This window comes from Erithacus rubecula, assembly GCF_903797595.1.
Source record: "Erithacus rubecula genome assembly, chromosome: 12".
Classification (NCBI taxonomy): Eukaryota; Metazoa; Chordata; class Aves; order Passeriformes; family Muscicapidae; genus Erithacus; species Erithacus rubecula.
In genome coordinates, this window is record NC_136664.1 from 10754278 (window position 1) to 10766411 (window position 12134).

General features: G+C 38.5%; 1 protein-coding gene across 6 annotated transcripts in view; it reads right to left on the reverse strand.

Moving 5' to 3' along the window:
- Positions 1-12134, reverse strand: part of CHD9 (chromodomain helicase DNA binding protein 9) — a 76060-nt gene that overhangs the window by 45216 nt on the left and 18710 nt on the right. For 4 of the 6 annotated variants that reach the window (XR_013775618.1, XM_079316214.1, XM_079316215.1 and 1 more), the window contains exon 3: positions 5646-5980. Coding sequence is in view for 5 of the 6 variants with exons in the window: in XM_079316214.1 (XP_079172340.1) it covers positions 5646-5980 (335 nt within the window). In the remaining variant the exon portion in view is untranslated. Of the gene's footprint in view, positions 1-5645; positions 5981-6795; positions 7010-7122; positions 7749-12134 lie in introns of those variants that run through there. The other 2 variants (XM_079316216.1, XM_079316217.1) reach the window with 2 other exon arrangements.

The following is a 12134-nucleotide window of genomic DNA, read 5'->3' on the forward strand; positions in this document are numbered from 1 at the left end:
CAAACTAAAGGTGTTGAGGAACAGCACAAAAAAAGGTTTAAAAAGAAGAATTTTCATGAGCCAGTATTACTTCTGATCCTTAGCATAAGACTTCTACCATGGTTTAGAGCTACCAAGAATCACCATTTGAGGAGCCATGCAACTTCTTTCTTATAAATGAAAACCAGTAAGAATGTGCTCCATTCCCCTTCTATTTCATAGCAGAGAATGAGATGGAAACACTGTCTGTACTCTAAACAGCTTTAAAGTGATAAACACTTTCCAAAGCCTTCCAAAGAGTGAAAAAGGAAAAATTAAAGACAATAGAAGGAAAAAAGCAGCAAATATGTATTAGGCACATCAGAAATAGGAAGTACAGCTGGCCCTTAATATATCATTTTACTTAAATTTTCCCAAAACAGAAAACACCAAATAACTAATTATTAGTGTTCAAATATCCTCTCAAATATTATCATTTGTAGTCAAAGCACTTTGTTAAATTACTAACAATAAAACTCCTACATTATCAACAGTACTAGCAATACTTTATTACTAAAAACTTCACTAAAAAAAAAAAAAAAGAACAAGTTTCCTTGACAAGATATTGTATCCTCTTGAATGAGAATTAATTTGCTGGTATAAAACCATTTTCTCTTACCCTTTTACCATAGATTTAACAAATAATACTAACACTAATAATATTAGCCACTGTCTCCTTCCCCAGTTGCATTTCAAATTAATAACTTCTTGACCATGCACAGATTTTTAAACCCTCCAGATAGTCTTTTTGGAACCACTGGCCAGTTCAAGCTTACACTATGTTGAAACAATAATGTCAAATAATGAACAACTGTTTAGTTATTTATTTGAGAAGGCCACACTACTTTTTATCCCTATAGTTTGCAGTAGAAACATTAGATGATGCCACTTAGACCCAACTTCAGCACCAAAGCTGGGAGCAGACAAAACTTTGCCAAGTCACAGCTCAGCACATGCAACAACTCAGAAGGATGATTAAATCTTAATTTATTGCCATTTTAATCATGACACAAGATAATGGCCCTAAGAGATCTAACAGAACTCAAGGATTCAGTGAGCACCCTTCTCTCTGACCACAGACCTGCTCACCAGCAATTGTTTCACTGGCATGAACATGAAGACAATCTCAATATCTGCCTCCCAGGAGATCCAAGCTGCAGCATGACAGGTGAACACCCTCCTCTCCACCCCTCTCCCCATGTCTCCTGTGTTACTACCTGAGTTTATAAGGGTTTCAAACCATCCTAGCACTAACAGATCAACAAGCAAAGATTATCTGTCAGGGTCCTGGGTTCTAAAACTGCTTGTAAACAGCATTTGTGAGACCTACCTCGAGGCTCAAGGCAACAAGAACAGTTACTCATTTGAGCAGTGCACAGCATCACATCCCACTTGCTGGATTCACTGCCACATAATTTAAGGATTAATTAACAAAATCCATCATTGCTTTTAACACATGAAATAACACAGCCATTTCTGCCAGCAGTTTTGAACCAAAGGACTATCACTCTGACTCAAGCATTTGTAGACTGAGTATTTGGAATTTGGGGAACTTATTTATTTAAACTATGCAGTGATTAAGAAAAAAAATTACCTAAATGTACTTGACTGATATTGTCCTTTACATCACCAGTGCAGAGCTGTTGCTCTTCATCAGGGCTGTGATATTTAATTTTATGTTTGAGTAGGTGGGAATACGTTGAGAGCTATAAAACCTAAATGCCAATCTACTTTTTTGAACAAGAGAATGTTCACAAATTCATAATTCTTCACATCAAGTGGTAAGAAGCAGACTTTTTAGATTAAATATGCATCACCTTAGATGGAAGAAGTAGAATCAATTAGAAAAAGCTTATAAATGGAAACAAGTTCTTTGCAAAAATATGAAAGGGTTTAAATAGATTCCTAAATGTCAACACACCTTGGTAAATAGCCAGGATATGAAAAGTGATTCTGCTGTCTGCAGAGAAATTGTAAAGCAAATTTTGAAGAATTAATTTAATCAGTAATCAATGCATAAAGCAAATTGGTTAACTTTGTAATACTTAATATATTATACATACATTCTTCTAATAATTTCTGTCATACCTTTACAATGTTCTTGGTAATAATATTATTTAATCATTTATCTTCACCAACATTTACAGCACAGAAATTTTACTAACCACAGAATCCAGTTCTAATAGACTTGATTAAATTAATAAGCATTATGTCTCTGTCTTCACAGCTCAGAGAAATAAAACCTTAACTCTCACCTTTAGAAATAAACTATAGACTGCCTAGAAAGCAATTGCTAGCAATTTTTAACTAGCAATCATAAATTGGAATGAATCATGCTATAAATTTTTCCTATACATGCAGATCTCAGAGCATCACTAAGGAAAAGATGAAATTAACATGATGCCACCAAATACAAACTGAGCAGCAAAAACCAGGAACTGATGAAAAATCATCCTGCCCCCTACATCTAGACACAGTAGTTAAAACTCATCTTAATCCCAGATGAGGGCTACTCAATTTCAGTAAAAGCTGTGCTGTGTTACCATTTAAAGCATATTTTTGTTTTTTTTTTCTTTAACTCATTGCTACCAGGTAATTATATCAAGATATGTTCAGCAATTAGTGTTGCAGTTCTACAGAAGCAGCATTTACAGTTCAACTGGAACTCTGAAAATCCTCCCCCAGAGCCACACAGATGTTGCTACACAGACAAAAGCCCTACAAGAGACGAAACTCTATAATCACAATGTAAATAAGAGTTTGCTGTTTGAGTGCTGGGCTACAGAGGGTATAACTGTGCTTGTATTGAACAGGCTGTATTTGTTGCAAGCAGAGATATGAAAGATCAGATCAAAACTATTTCTCAAAAGAAAAAAAAAGAAGAAATCAATGTATTTGTTATTGTTTGAGATCGCTAAGCTCCCTGTTGGCCTGCAAAAAAAGAAACAGGAGTCACTGAAAAAGTACAAGTGACTTCAGATCTTCTCAAACACACCTAACTCTGCATCACCTCCTGCATTGCTCTGACACTCCAAATCCAAACTGAATCAACAGATTTAACAGTTCCTGATTGAAAAACAATTTTAATTATTTTTCTATCCCACTTTAAACAGATCTCAAAAATCTTTTCTTCCAAAGAAGAAAACCATTTTCATTGAACTGAGATCTCCCCTTCCTTCCTGCCCAATAAAGCACTTGTCTTTCAGAGGTATTATTTTAGCATAGTAAAATCTTCTCCCAAGATTCAGTCAAAGTTTATTTTAAGGTAACAAGAAAAATCAATGGAGCAACCCACACGCTTAAAAACCCAATCCTATTTTGACTTAACAATATAATTCCAAGGATGTGCTTAGATTCATTAAGAAATATTTTCTCATAACAGAAGATAGGACAGAACATTTACAAGACCTGTTTAGTCTTCTAAACTCACTATTATTTATTTTTTACTTTCTCTGAATAAAACAAATTTTGTTAATCACAAAAATTTTTAAACTATGGTTGAAAACACAAATATAGTGATTTTGTAGTAATTACTCTGCTATAATGTCAGGAGCTACATTTGTACAGAAAGCAGAGTTTGGTAAGACTATTCTTTTAAAAAATGAAGGCCTTATTGCAATTGCTGCTCTGCAAAATCCCTGGTGCATTCTTTGCTAAGCAATTCTTTGTTATTATTTTATGCATTTAAATCAATAATATACAATAGTGCTAATTCAACACAACACATTAATCTGCTTGGATACAAAAATGAAGTATCTGGATGCCTCAAAACATTTGATTTGCTGATGCCCATCTAAATAAAATGGAATTCTGTGAATATGAATGGGAATCTGCAATATGTAGCTCTAGAAGACTTTTCACAGCTCCTTATGAGGACCTGACTCCATCTTTAGGGATGTATCCTACATAATGAAAGCAGTATCTGACAACAGAACTAAGTTAGCAGAGTGCTACTGGTGCATTAGCTGATTCAACTGGTAAATAATGGGGAGCCAAACCCTAACAGCTCAATGCAAAATGATGAAACATTGACCACAATTAAATAGGAGCATTTTGCACAGACTTGGCATCAAACACAAACACCATGGTTAAAAACACAGTTTGAGAAAGGTCTCTTTCTCAACTGATGCTGATGAAATCCTGAAAACTGATCCTAAGGGATGTGCACAGCACAGCATTTCACCATGACAAAACTGAGTGCAGAATCATAAATGGCAGCTAAGTTTAATTTTTTTCCTTTATTTTTTCTTGGTTCATTTAATAACAGTAAAAATATTATGGCAACTATGTAGTGTATCATAGCAATGATAATTTGTCAGGTTTTGTCAATTATCTAAAAGAACGAATAAAAAACATACTAAGGACAAACCGCAAGGTTCCATGAAACTGACACTACCTAAACAACAATGTAAGTTTTCTGATTAGACAGACCCACAAAATGTTTGTTACAGAACATGAGTAAATTCAGAAACATGTAAGTGAAATCAACTTTGGAAGTACACATTCAAAATCCCACCTTGAACAAGATGGAGAAAAAAAGAAAAGGAAGCACCACTTAGTAAACTTACAAGAAACATCATATGCCAATGCATAACAGAACAAAAAGAAACTAACACCATGAAAGTTCATGTTAAGAATGAAGTTGGGTATAGAGCAGTAACCTTCATACTACAGGATAACTACTCAAAATTTTTTACTTCAAACGTAAGAAAAGCACTGATCTCTAGAAGGAAAAAACGCAGAGATACAGGCTGATGAAAAGAACATTCATTTCTGCTCCATATATTAAAATATACATATGTATATGAGACATTTAAATTTGAGAGATATGCCAGCTAATATTTCTGCTACTGCAAAAAGAGCATGGATTTTAAAAAATAAAAATCAGACTGTAACTAAGATTTCCATTTCAAGTTCTGACTGACGTACTTAATATCGGAAATCACACAGTCCCCTTTAAAATTAACAGCCAACATAGTTTAGCTCTGGAGTCCCAAGAGGAGCCAGTTTCTGAAATCCCTGGAGCATTTTAACACCTAAAGCCTTCAGAAAGCTCCTCACCCCAAGGTATCCACCCAACTTGACCCAGCTGAGTCTGTAAAATTTTTAAGAGGGCAAATTAAATCGATATAAATGAAGACTACAAAGTTTTTAGAATTTAATTTTTCCAGTATGTGATTTACTTTTGACACATATGATATCTGTAAGAATATTCTCCTGCTTACGAGTTGATTGAACTTTCAATTTCTCCCTGTACAGTTTATCAAGCACATGTATTGAAGCTACATGCCAAAATTGATAAACATAGCGTTTATAATCCAGAATAATTTAGCTTGGAGTCAGAATGAATTACGAAACTAGATGAAAGATATTTGGGTCTATGCTTCAAAGTGAATACAGAGTATTTTAGAATATGTTATTTAAATAATTCCTTTCAAAAGGACACTCCTACAGTGTTTTTATCTGAAGAAAAAAACAGAGCATTCTTGTTTCTGAATGAGAGAGTCCACACACGAACCTAATCAGGAAGAATTTTGTGTAGGCAGTGGAGGAGAACATTTTATTATCAGTAAGCATTTTTCCATTTTAATCAGTCTGAAGAGAAGACAATGTCTTAATCTACTTACCCAATTTTTGTTTTCTCCTTAATTTTGGATGAGGAACCCATTTTCGGCTTTTTGCACTCCTTATCCTTTGGCTTGGATTTAACTTTTCTACCCTTCTTTTCCTCTTTTCCTTCAGCTGAAACACTGGGGAAGTTTTCAGGGCTCATTACGCGTGGAATGTTTCTCTCTCCTCTTTCTTTTGCCTTGGCAATTGCTTCAGATATTATGCGATTTGCTTTCTCTTGTTTACTTTCCGAGTCTGTTTTTTTCTTCTGCTTCTTTTCAGACGTTGCCCTCACCTGGGTATTCTGCATCTTAGTATATGATCCTGAACCATCAGTCTTCTTGGAAGGAGGCTGCAGTAAGAAACAAAAGTAAATTAAATCCCTTTATTTAAAAAATATAAAGAAAAAGTGCAAACATTCTTGCCAAGGATATGCATTTTTAAAAAATTGTAACTGCCAGAGACTTATGCAGAGACAAAAAATGAGGAATTCAGTTTATACCACTGAATGGCGTGGGTTTCAATACAACTACATCAATTGTTAGCTTTAAACAACCAATCCAAGTACTCAAAGTCAGTAAAAAATATCCTTCTGAAATTCTCTCAGCCTTCTCTCCACCTCTGTAATTAAAGAAGCCAATCCTTAACCATTGCAGCATGCCCATTCATTTGACACACACGTCCAACACCTCCAGTAAAATACGAAAAAGTGAGGAGCTCCGGAAGGTAACAGCATCAGTGTTTTGCCCTTTGGTAGGATACCAGGAGCACTGTTACCTTAAAGCAGATAAATGATCTACAGGACTAACTCGGTGACGAACACAACAGATGCTCGAACAACACCAAGATTAAAAAACAACAGACAAAAGATAAAACCAAAACTAAAATTACACAGCTCTATATCCATAAACGGATCAGAAAGCAGCGTTTCCTTTATTCAGATCAACGTACACTCCATGACTCGGATAAAAGACGTAACTTGTTTTTATCTTCGGGTTTTTAATGCCCGTTTCATGGACGCAGAATTGTTTACGGGGCTGATGAGCCTCTCCTGCAGCCAGCCAGAAGACATGTTTTTGCTTTCCTCCCCTCCCCCTTTGAGGAATGGAAAGAATTTCCTATTCAAACACAAAACCCCAGCAGATAACAGTTATGTTACGTTCTCACCCATAAACGCGCCTCTGCCTAGAGCAGGAAGAAAAGCCAGCAGGGATTTCCAAACACATTTTCTGGCCAAACCCCGCGCACTTCCCGGGATACATGTTCTATAGGTGCCTCACGGGCGGCGGGGGCGGGAGGCGCGGACGGGGCCGCTCCCGAGGCCACCTTAAAGCCCCGGGGCTGGAACAAACAGCCGGACCCAGCTCGGGAACAGCTCAAGATGGCGATGCGGCTCCCGCAGCAGCAGCCAGTAATAAGGAAGGTTATTCAATCCCATTAGCCTTTTAGCCCAAAGAACCCCTCCTCCTCCCACTCATTCAGGCTCTCACTTACCCTTCCTCTTGGCCTCTTCACTGAAGACATTTTTGGCGTCAGACAAAGACTTGCCCTCCGCTTTTCCAGCACCCCCGGCAGTGCTCAGGAGAAAAGCATGGGGAGAAGATTGCTAAATGGCCTATTTAGCGAGCGGCAGCCGGGCCGCGCACAGCCCTCCCCGAGCGCTCGCTCGCTTCAGCAGCATCCCCGCGCCCTGCCCGGCGCGCACCCGCCGCCCCCGGCCCGGCCCGGCCCCGCCGTGCGCGGACCGCCGGATCCCAACAAAGCGCGGAAAGAAACGCACAAAGCATCAAAAGGCATCAGCGCCAATATTAGCGCTGGTTAGACCCGCTCCCCGCGGAACTAGGCCAGCAGATGGTGCTACCCGTCATTATTCCATTAGGCTCCACGTTTAACCCCCGCGGGGATCGGCTTTAACCCTTCCCGCTCCCCGCCCGCAGCGCCGCCCACAGCGGCTGCTCGCTCCCCTGGAAAACCGTGGGAACCGGGCGCTGTGCCGTGCTGGACCGCGCCGCACCGCAACCCTGCGGCTCCAGCCCCGGGGAGGGCACGGGGCCACAGCGGCCGAATCCCAGCCTGGGCTTTTGCAGATCCACCAACAGATTTTGCTCTCCAATATACTTCTTGATTTTTAAAAAATTATTATTTTTCTGGCATTTCCTTCTTTACTATAAGATGGTAACAGTGACTATAATCATTTGCTGACAGGCTTCCCTGCTTCCTACAGAAAATGGAAGAACTGCTCGGTTTTATCCCTCTGCCCCTGCCCAGACCCTGCAGCGGAGACCTCGGGACACAGCTGTCGGGTAAGCGCCTCTTCATTCCCAGGTTGGCTTAAAGTGCTATTTTAAAAGAAATCAGACAAGTTTTAAAATACGTATTGTGAAAATATCAAATGAAACCAAAAGGAGGGTTGGTTTTTTTGCAAGGTTATTTAAAAAAAAACAAAAACAAGAGGCTTTTGACAGCATAGCTCCATCCTAGCAATACCCTTGATTATCAAAAGCCCCACTCAAAAGGAAAGAAGAAAGATCGGGACCTTTATTTTGCAAGATGTATGTTTTTCTGTAGGAAATTTAAAATATGGCAAGGATTTTGAGACTGTTAAGATTAGTCATTACTCTAAAAGATAATTTCACTTCTATTTAAGATTAATTTCAAAATTAAGTTCCTTGTCCAGTAAAAATATTAGTGGTACCAATACTTTAATTATTTTCTTAACAGTACCACTTAAATTCAAGGATATTTCTGTAAATATGCAGCAGCATCACAAGGACAATTACCACATTTTAATTTTACTTTTGAGAACTCTAGCTTAAATGTTTCTACATTATGCTTACAGTAGCTGTAGTAAATTACAGGGATTTATTTAGGGTTATTATTTCATATCCTAGTAAAAATGGTAAATAACCAAGTCTTCTACATTTTGAGATCAGCTAAAAAAAAATTAAAAAAAAAAATCCTAATGTACCCTTGGTATAATTTCAAGTCTAAAAGCCAAATGTTACTAAAGCCAGTACTGTTACATGGGTCAGTTCTTGAACATTTCTGCGCCAGAAGCAAATAAACAAAAAATGTTTAATAATTAAGTAGGTAATTCAGAAATGGTGGCTTTTTCATTAATCCCTTTACAGTCTCTTTCTAGACACTTTATTCTTTTAAAACAAAGTATCTTTGCTCCATTTTCTCAGAGCTAAAAGCTGGTTCCCAATTTATTCCTCAACAACATTTACTACACTCTTACTGTAAACTGTGAGTATGCTTGCCGAGGCTCCTCTATGTTATAATTCCTCTGCATCTTGCTCTGTACTATCCCTTCTGAATTCTGTTTCTTGCACTGCACAAACATTAAACTATTTGTTAGAAATCCCAGACCATGGACAGCTATGACATTTCTAAGCATATGGAAATGACATTCATGAAGATGCAGGAAGGCACCAGCCAGCCATTCTAAGCCAAATAAATCTGTAATCAAACCTTCATCAAGAAAGTCGCCATTGTCACAAACACCAAAACTGGAAAGCAACATGAATGTTTTCAGATTAGAACATAAAACACGCCTGCACTACAGAGGACAGGATCTGTATGTACTTAGCAACAAAAGCCATTTAATCCAGCAGAGCTCTTTTCCTCTGTAATAATTTCATGATTCGAAAATATGCACAGCTATAAAATGATTGAACAGTTGTAAATCATCTTGTAATCTTTCATCAATGAAAACCATTTCAAAGGTTCACCAGCACCTACAGAAAAAAAGGCAAAGCTTTTTGCAAGCTGAAAATACCCCTCCCCCTCCATGAGACAGAACGCAGCGAAAACATCCTAAAGGAATATATCCTCTCACCAACGGCTTACAAACCTATTCCATCTAGAATAAGAAAGAAATTTTAACTGACAAACATACAGGAGAAGGTGGAAAGGAAAACCCTGAGGCCACCCCATATTTAAAACCTGAAGATTTTATTCGGAAAAATAGGTTTGTACATTTCACGATTGCAAAGATAATCATCCGAACAGGAGCGAATGCAAAGCAATGCAATGTTGTCTTGAGTCTGCACAGAGGGAGCTCCAGGGTATCTGCTGCTGCTGCTAATGGCTTTGCCAAGCAGCAGCCGAGTGCAGGGAACGAGCCTCCTGTCAGTTCCCTGCTGCTCCACGCAATCCTGTGGGCAGCAGGGAAATTGGCAGGAATCACCTCAAATTCACACTACTGCTGCTGCCTGCAAAAGCCATTAGCAACAGCAGCAGGTACAGGCCCTGCTGGTGCTCACACCACAGAGCTGGCCCAGAAAAATATTCAGGGAACAGATCAGGCAACAGCTGTAGAATTCCCCATACATGCCCTGATCCACAGCTAGGGGAGCATCTTTTTGGCACAATTCAAGGGAATTTGACATGCTGTCTCACAGGAGTAGAAGGTACCCTACACATATCTGAATGATTTCTTAGTTAAACTATGTAAAAGCATCAGGTTACCAGGCAACATCCAAAAGCAGAATCATGACAGCATCTTTCTAATAGCCAGCAGTACTCTGCTGAGTAGACTTTTCATAGAAAGGCATTTCCTCCAACACTTTGTTGTGGTTGCATAGGACATGCATTTGAAGACCTTCACTGACGTACCAGTCCTTCCCCAGCAAGGACAAAGCACCATCCTCAACACATAAAGATATCAGGTTTTTCTCATCTAAAGCCTACAGCTATTTTCATTTGCTCCACAAAAACAAATAATTCTAAAACAAATAATTCCTTCACATCCCCTGCATATCACTACAAAGGAAGCCCTAAGGAGAAGGAGTTTCATACCAAAAAGTTTGACTTCTACCTCCTAGAAAACCCTCCCGAATCCTGCCTTATCCGTTCCAATAGTAAAACATGGCTTCCACTGCAAGAACACCTTTCCCACACTAGGTGTGGCCATTCACAACAGAGAAGCATTACTTTCAATTCTGTGTGTGCACAAAACATTTCAGACTGTGTCTCTCAAGTCACACCCATTCTTGATATACTCTAGGAACTGACTGTCATTTTCTCCGAAATTTTAACAAATCACACATTTGAGATTGAATTATACAAGCCATGTTATCGAAATAATATGTATCTACTGACCACTTAGATTAGCTACCACTAAGAGCTAAATTATGACACTATGGAGTCTAACAACAGCTGAGGTTTCCATCTGCAATGCCTTGAGTGATTCTCTCACTCCTGCTGGTAGCAGTACACACCTGCAGGATGATGCTCAGACCAAGTACTTACTGTCTGCCTTGAGAGCCTAACAGGTTCTTGACAGTCTACCAGGTCCTCAGGAAATCAAGATGACCTTGACATCAACTGCACTAAAATCAGCTAAAATTAGCCACCTGGAAGCTTTACCTTCATGCATTACTACATCACCTTTCTTCATATTTATTACTCAACAAGGCATCTCTTTGTGCATGTCAAGTCACCAAAACAGTATTAATATCAGAACCATAGCACAAATAAAAAAAATTGCATGACCAAAAAGACCCCCAAAACTCACAGCATCGACAGTCTGCCTTTAGAAGATTACCTAAAATATCCATGTGTGCCACCCCACATGCATACAGAAAGGCATCTCCTTTGCTGCATGGCAAACACAACAAACTATGTTTTCTTTAGACAGTAAACTGAAATGAGATTTTCTGTGAATCAGGCTACTTCTGCACAACCAATGGGAAGATCACCTAAATATGCAACAGGGTTTCTTTACTTCAGAGAGAGCTCCCTCCAGAGTTCCTTCTGAACTGCATTTTATTTTCTTGTTCAACAGTTGCCCCACACCATCTGCTGGGATTGCTTCACAAAGCCAAGAGCACTGGCAAATGAAGATCTGTGGGATTCTATCATTTTTCCATTCTCTCTGGTGCATATTAAGAAAGCCAATGAAGTATTTCAAATTGTAGTTCTTTCAATATGCTGATAATATACTTCCTTCTTTTTCTAGCTTATTATAACTGCTAATGAATGTCTCAGTGTTTAATGGATACAGAATTTCGAGACACAAATTTATTAAACCTAGCCCAAATTAAAATAGACGTGCTACATATAGATTTAAAAAAATACCAGGTGATAGTCTATATTTTTCATCTTCCATATTTGCTATCTATAATGTTGGTAAATGAATGGCTAACAATTACAGCCCTGTGGCCAGACAACAGTTTTTATCAGTGTAACAGTCACTTCAGAACATACATCTGCAATTTGGGATGTGAATGTGGTTTATGCCTCAGAAGGCATTTAGCACCATGCTTATAACCAAATTTTAAATTTCTGTGGAAATGAAAACACTAATGGAAAGGTCAACAACCTTAAACTCGTCATGTTTCTAAGATGAAACATGCACCTGTTGGTACGTCACACTCTCTCCACATAGGGTGTTGTTTCACATCTCAGTGCTACAGAACCCAGTAATATTATCAGTAATCATGGTTTGCCACTAATATAGTGAAGATGCCATAATTGTCATTAGTTGCAGGTTCTTAGCC